Source organism: Orycteropus afer, unplaced genomic scaffold (assembly GCF_000298275.1).
Source record: "Orycteropus afer afer isolate SDZICR_OR568_19922 unplaced genomic scaffold, OryAfe1.0 scaffold00188, whole genome shotgun sequence".
In the NCBI taxonomy this organism is placed as follows: domain Eukaryota; kingdom Metazoa; phylum Chordata; class Mammalia; order Tubulidentata; family Orycteropodidae; genus Orycteropus; species Orycteropus afer.
The window spans coordinates 5,379,853-5,387,933 of NW_006921775.1; the positions used below are offsets into that span (position 1 = coordinate 5,379,853).

General features: G+C 41.2%; 1 protein-coding gene across 1 annotated transcript; it reads left to right on the forward strand.

Moving 5' to 3' along the window:
• Window positions 1-1,786: 1,786 nt before the first annotated feature.
• Window positions 1,787-5,371, forward strand: ZBTB38 (zinc finger and BTB domain containing 38). The gene has a single exon (XM_007947527.2). It carries the CDS (start codon window positions 1,787-1,789, stop codon window positions 5,369-5,371), a length of 3,585 nt encoding a protein of 1,194 aa, XP_007945718.1.
• The last annotated feature ends 2,710 nt before the right edge of the window (window positions 5,372-8,081 follow it).

Consider the following 8,081-nt stretch of genomic DNA (forward strand, 5'->3'; position numbering starts at 1 on the left):
TGGCTTTCCGATCCTGGATAGAGTGGGAGAATAATGTGAAACAAAACTCCAAATCATTAAAAAAAAAAAAAAAAAAAAAGGGCTTGGTTTGCTAGTCTGATAGAGCCTGGTGGAACCCCTGAGACTATGGCCCCTAACTGCTCTTCAGTTCAGGAATTAAACCGAGTGCTGTGGCTTCCAGCCAAACAAAAGATAGGCATATTAACTGAAAATTTACATGAGTTAGATACACTCCTTGGAGAGAACAATTATGGGAGAATAGAAGGGCTGTGTATGCACAGGGAGACAGCTCAGGGGACAGGAGTTCATGGGAGGGAAGGACACAGGGAAGAGGTGACTATGGGAAGAATGTGGGAGGGGAGCTGTTGCATTGTGGGAAATTACAGTCAATATCATGAGACAGTGTATGTGAACTGCTGTATGGAAAATGATTTTGCTCTGTAAACTTGGACCTAAATCACAATAAAAATTAAAAAAAAAAAAATTATGGCTCTCTGGTGACTTCATTTGGTAAATGAGGGATATCATAGGGAAGCTGGATGAATAGCTGGATAGTATGTCCCTTAGACCAGTGTTTGTTCTTAGGTTTGTTCTGGCTTGTGTTTAACTATAGGAGTGTTCTGGTAGTGGATAGTGAAATTAGTTTAGCAAGTTGCTCTTGTCATTTTCTTTTCTTTTTAATGAAGTATAATGGTAGACAACAGAATGCATCACAACTAGTAAGCATTAATTTCCTTTGTATCTTTGGTCACTAAGTACCATGAATTTCTTACTGTAAGCATGAAAACCACTGCTTTTGATGATCTGTCACTAGAATATCAGTTGGGTGGCCCGGCTGTGCCATCATGGCAGGCCCACGGTATAGGACAGTGTTCACCCGAAAACTATAACAAGGACTAGGCTTGGGGAGGAACAGAGATGGGATCCTCCGACCAGAACAAGAGCCATTGCACCTTTAAATTGTGCTAATTTAGGAACTTGTGACTAGACTCATTATTGTACACACAGAAACATACTTTCCTGGTTCCATGTTTTATTTCCTTTGGGTTTACCTTCAGCACCTCAGAGTTCTTTTTTAAAACTTCTACTTTGTCTATAATAAAAGAGAAATCAGAAAAGAAACAATGTGGGTTCCCATGTGCGTCAGTAGCACAGACAGCAGGGTATTATTCCCAGTGCTCACGTTAGTCATGCAGAGACCTGAGCCCAGCAGGATAGAGGTGGACCCTTCAGAGCCATGAGTTAGGAATGACTTTTCAATTTTTGCTGCTTCTCTGAGCATGTGGTACTTAATACAGGTACCACCTACTTACGGAAAATTTCTTTTTTGGGAAAAAAAAAAATCATTTTTCTGCTTCATGAATTACATCTTTGAAAATTGATAAGACGCTTGTGGCAGGGCCATGGCATTGCCTAATTCCAAGGGTCTAGTTCAAGCAGCTCTGAGTGATGATGGGACCCTTAACATTTTTTGGGAAAAAAAAAAATCCACCAAATTTGAACAGATATGTATAGCTATAACTTTGCAGAAATAAGGGGAAAGAATACTGGGGATTTTCAACTGTAACAACTATCAGCACTGGTTCAAGAAGCAGGTGGGGCTGAGAAAAAGATTTATCCCCTCATGTTGACTCCCAAGTCTTAGGAACAACAAAAAAAGGCAATCTGTGTTTCCATTCAAAAAAAAAAAAATTTTTTTTTTGAAGGCGAGTTAATTGAAAATGACCTATAAATAGAGAAGCGACTTGTGGAAAGGCCTCTGACCTTTTCTCTCTTCTTGTTTCAGATGACAGTCATGTCCCTTTCCAGGGACCTCAAGGACGACTTTCACAGTGACACAGTGCTATCCATCTTAAATGAGCAACGCATTCGGGGCATTTTATGTGATGTCACTATCATTGTGGAAGACACCAAATTTAAAGCCCACAGCAATGTCCTGGCTGCTTCAAGCCTTTATTTCAAAAATATATTTTGGAGCCATACCATCTGTATTTCCAGCCATGTCCTGGAGCTGGACGATCTCAAAGCTGAAGTGTTTACAGAAATACTTAATTATATCTACAGCTCCACAGTTGTTGTCAAGAGACAGGAAACAGTCACTGATCTTGCAGCTGCGGGGAAAAAGCTGGGAATATCATTCTTGGAAGATCTTACCAATCGCAATTTCTCAAATTCTCCAGGCCCCTATGTATTCTGTATTACTGAGAAGGGAGTAGTAAAAGAAGAAAAAAATGAAAAGAGGCACGAAGAACCAGCCATCACCAATGGGCCAAGGATCACAAATGCATTTTCCATCATTGAGTCAGAAAATAGTAGTAACATGTTTTCTCCACTGGACTTGAGAGCAAGTTTCAAAAAGGTCTCTGACTCCATGAGAACAGGTAGCCTTTGCCTAGAGAGGACTGACGTCTGCCATGAGGTGGAGCCCGTCCGCACGCTGGCGGAACACTCCTATGCTGTATCTTCCGTGGCGGAAGCTTACAGAAGTCAGCCTGCGTGTGAACGTGATAGTAGTTCGCCTAGTAAAACAGGTAAAGACACTAGCAAAGTTCCTGCAGCAAAGCCGAAACCATGCCACAAGCCAAAGACACCCTCCGTACCCCAGGATTCTGATTCAACTACAGAAAATATACCGCCCCCTCCCATAACCAACTTAGAGGTTAATCAAGAAAGAAGTCCACAGCCAGCTGCAGTTCTTTCTAGCTCAGAATCTCCCAGCAACGAAGGAGATGTCCATTTGCCCAGGGAAGATGGAAATAAATCCTCTGACGTTCCTGGGCCACCATTAGCAGAGGTTCCACCTCTTGTTTACAATTGTAGCTGTTGCTCCAAATCTTTTGACAGTAGCGCTTTGCTCAGTGCCCACATGCAGCTTCACAAGCCGACGCAGGAGCCTTTAGTGTGCAAGTACTGCAACAAACAATTCACCACTCTCAACAGATTGGATCGGCATGAGCAGATCTGCATGAGGTCAAACCACATGCCCATTCCTGGAGGAAACCAACACTTTTTAGAAAACTATCCCACCATTGGACAAAATGGAGCTTCCTTCACAGGTCCAGAACCTTTATTATCTGAAAATAGGATTGGTGAATTCTCCAGTACCGGAAGTACTTTGCCAGAAATGGACCACATGGTGAAATTTGTCAACGGACAAATGCTCTACAGTTGTGTTGTGTGCAAGCGTAGTTATGTGACTTTATCCAGTCTCCGGAGACATGCAAACGTTCACTCGTGGAGAAGAACGTATCCTTGCCATTACTGCAACAAAGTATTTGCATTGGCTGAATACAGGACAAGACATGAAATTTGGCATACGGGGGAAAGGCGGTATCAGTGCATTTTCTGCCTTGAAACTTTCATGACCTACTATATACTCAAAAACCATCAGAAGTCTTTCCATGCCATAGATCATAGACTTTCCATCAGTAAGAAAACAGCAAATGGAGGCTTGAAGCCTAGTGTCTATCCATACAAACTTTATAGGCTGCTGCCTATGAAATGCAAGAGGGCTCCTTATAAGAGCTACCGACATTCTTCCTATGAAAATGCTCGAGAAAACAGTCAGATGAATGAGTCTGTACCTAGTACCTATGTTATTCAGAACCCACCCAACTCTGAATTACCTACACTGAATTTCCAAGACAGTGTAAACACTGTGACAAACAGTCCAGCCATTCCACTGGAAGCATCAGCTTGTCAGGATATACCCACTTCCACCAACGCCCAAAATGCAGAGGGCACCAGATGGGGAGAGGAGCCATTGAAAGTTGATCTTGACAATAATTTTTACTCAACTGAGGTGTCAGTTTCCTCCACTGAAAACGCTGTCAATTCTGACCCCCAGGCCGGAGATGTCCCTGTTTTGCCTTTAAGTAATAGCAGTGAGAACTCTGCCTCTGTCATCAGCTACAGTGGCTCAGCCCCCTCTGTCATTGTGCACAGTAGCCAGTTTTCATCAGTGATAATGCACAGCAATGCTGTTGCAGCCACGACCAGCACTACCAACCGAGCCCCCACAGACACGGCTGTCAGTCAGTCCCTGACAGACAACAGCAAACCCGAGCCAGATAAAGGGATTAAAGTTGCAAGCCGACCCAAAAGCATTAAGGAGAAAAAGAAAACTATACTCCCTAACAAGGGAGAAGTACCAGAGGAATCAAAATATGTTGCTGATCCTGGAGAGTCAAGCAAAACCACAAATACCACTGAAGAAACCAGTAAAATTGAAACCTACATTGCAAAACCTGCTCTACCTGGCACCTCCACAAATAGCAACGTTGCACCCCTTTGCCAAATAACTGTAAAAATTGGGAATGAGGCCATTGTGAAAAGACACATTCTAGGATCCAAATTGTTTTATAAAAGAGGGAGAAGATCCAAATATCAAACACAGGAGGAAGGTTTGTCACGGGACAGTGACCGGGAACCCAATGGGGACAGCCCACTCGGGCTTTGCCAGTCAGAGTGTGTGGAGATGAGTGAAATGTTTGATGAAGCCAGTGACCAGGATTCTACTGACAAGCCATGGCGCCCTTACTACAACTACAAGCCTAAAAAGAAATCCAGACAGTTGAGAAAAATGAGGAAAGCCAGCTGGAGGAAAGAACATGGGAACAGGAGCCCAAGCAATAAATGCAAATACCCAGCAGAACTGGATTGTGCTGTGGGGAAGCCCCCTCAGGACAAGGCTTTTGAGGAAGATGACAATAAAGAGATGCCCAAGCTGCAGTGCGAACTCTGCGATGGAGATAAAGGAGCCACAGCTGGAAGCCAAGGCAGGCCCCACCGACATCTGACTTCCAGACCTTATACCTGTGAGCTCTGCGCCAAGCAGTTCCAGAGCCCTTCCACACTAAAAATGCACATGCGATGTCATACGGGAGAGAAGCCATACCAGTGCAAGACCTGTGGGCGGTGCTTCTCGGTGCACGGGAACCTGCAGAAACACGAGCGCATCCACCTTGGCCTGAAGGAGTTCATCTGTCAGTATTGCAACAAGGCATTCACGCTGAATGAAACCCTCAAAATCCACGAAAGAATCCACACTGGTGAAAAGCGTTATCACTGTCAGTTCTGCTTCCAGAGTTTTTTGTATCTTTCCACAAAAAGGAATCATGAGCAGAGGCACGTTCGGGAGCATAATGGGAAGGGATACGCCTGCTTCCAGTGCCCCAAAATTTGCAAAACAGCTGCTGCCCTTGGAATGCACCAAAAGAAACACTTATTCAGAAGCCCGAGTCAGCAGGAGACAATAGAAGGTGACACGTGCCATGAAAACTCAAATCCTTTGGAGAATCCACATCTCATTGATTCCGAAGACAATGACCAAAAGGATAATGGACATGCCGTTGTTGAAAATGTCCTTTGAGTGGCGATAGAAAAATCTTCAAAAATAAGTTTTTTTTAAATATATATATATATATATGTATATGTATATATATATATGTGTGTGTGTATATATATATATATATATATATATATATATATAGTTCACATAACAGTCATGAAGGAGTGAAATGTTGAAAAGAAAAAATCTCATTTGTGAAAATTCCAGCAAAAGGATGCTTTAATATCTACTTTGGGTTTTAGCATTAACTTTATGCAAAGTGCACAAAAAACAAAATAGCTGAAGCCTCCGGTATCCCAAGTATCTTGTGAAAGTTAATGAAGTTCTTAGCTGTGTTATTTCTACCAGTGAATAAAAAGAGTTTAATTTTAGCCTAGTTTAAAACTCTTTCAAAGTAAGTGCTAATTGGAACTGGCTGCTGAATTGTCTTTAATCACTGGAGAAAATAAGGGTCAGATACCATGAAAATGTCATCTTCACAAATATGCTAGAAGGTAAATGAGCTATGAAAGTCTTTATTCCCATCCAGCTTCTGCACTATTAAATTGTGTTTAAATTAATGGGATACCTATGAAATACTTAATAATGTAGCTGAAAATATGTGTGAAATGAACATCCTGAAGTAGGACATTCTTACATTCTGTAGAACTACTTTTCTGCAACACAAACCTTGTAAAATACGTATATAAATCACTCTGTTAACTGTCCATATCCCCTGTAGAAAATATAACAATGAGCAATAGATCTGCAAATAATGAGGACTGATGAAAAAATCAGTAGAGAGCATTTTGACTATGACTTAAGAGCATGTATAGATGGAATGCTGTTCTCATGAAGTTATGGCTGAGCTGTTATTAGAACTTGTCTACTCAAGTCACAGAAACATAGGTCATGCCTTATCTGTGGAGGGAAGCCTTCCCAGAATTCACCTGTAAATTCCAGAGCCCTTTAAAATTATCTGTGCCGTGTATTACTTTGCAATGACCTCACCCCCAGAGAATGAAAAAGGGTCAAATTCTACTGAAACTCTGCAGTCTTCCAGTCATCACAAGGCCGTGGATGTGGGGTTCTCTTCTAGGCAGACAATTAGTCTGAACAATTCAAATAAAACCTGACGAGATCTCCTATTCCACTGAAGGAGGGTCCATGATATTTAGCGCAAGGTACACATATGGTGGTGAATTCCTAGGCGCTTGAAGGTAGCAGAAAACCTAATCCTTAAAAGTATTAGCCCTCATGGAGATTGTGCAGCCCACAAGTACATGTTAGTATAAGACAAAAGGACAAGAGAAAGTCCCCACCCTTAATAACTTGAGTGAGTGGGCAGTAGGAAGTGATGACCTTCTTTGCTTCAAACAATAACTTTGTTTTAGGGGCATGGAGAGATAGGATATGAAGTGACAAGGTTCTGTCCCTTCCTTATATGACTCAAAAGTATATCCACAAAGCCAGATGCCTTGTCTTACCTTCGTATTTGCAGACATCTTGCCCCCTTGCTCAAAAGTCACCTAAGTTGTTTTAATGTTCTTTAATGTCCCACACCATCAACATTGTCCTCAAAATCTAATTGCCCTGCAGGATATTTCATCATGTGGACTAGGTTCCTGGGAAACTGGAACTCAGTTATTTTGAAACTGCCAGAATAGGAGGGAGAGAAAACACTCCTACCCTTTGATCACCACTATGTGCAGAATCTGGAACCCTGGTTTAATGGTGACCTGCAGCCACTCATATTCCTTGAATATGCTAGATGGAAACCCGAGGTTATCCAAAGTTGCAAAGCTATCATTATAAAGAAGTAGCTCAAAGGACTCTGATTTCTCTCTCCAAGTAGTGATGTCTCCATGAAGAAGACTTGGTATGGATTTGGGTGGGCAAGAAAGCATTTAAACACCCAGAAGAGGACATGATCAAAGCTGACCTTTTTTAACTACTTTGCTGTTAAGTAATCCCAATACTGTATATCTGCATTTATCTTTCGTTCAACTACTTTCACTTACATACAGTATTATATAGTAGAGGAAAATGGGAAAATGCAAGTGAATTCAACTTTTATACATTGTATATATGTATCGAGGAGCCCTGGTGGTTAAGATTTCGCCTGCTGACTGAAAGGTTGGCAGTTCAAACCCACCAGCCACACCAAGGGAGAAAGATGTGGCAGTCTGCCTCTGTAAAAATTTATAGCCTTGGAGGCTATATGGGACAGTTCTACTCTGTCCTGTAGGGTCTCTATGAGTCACAATCAACAGCAGTGGGTTTTGGGGTTTATATGTGTATAACTGCACTTTTCATTTGGGTTTTGTTAAAGAGAGTCACAAAGGGCTTACGAAAACCATTTTTAAATCGATAATTAAAACAATGAATAAACAATCTGTGATCCACTAATTTGTTTTATGTGAATTGGGAGGAAGGATTTTGAATCAAGGAGAATTACTATGTATCTTAGCCATTTTGATTTCAGGTAACTCAAAATATAAAATTACTAATATAGTGATGTCTCCCAGCCCTTACATGTGGATATTTTTTAAGTGGACTTGTATGCTGATAACTCTAGACCAAAGTAAATATGGCAGAATATTTATACATGAGAAATAATTTTTCAAATATTTTCTATAATTATTCATTTAAAATGTTGATAGCTTGTGTTAGTTTCAGGGAGGGGTGTATATTTTGATAAAAAATACTTGACTTTGTAATTCTGTATATTCTATACAATTTATAGCAGAGC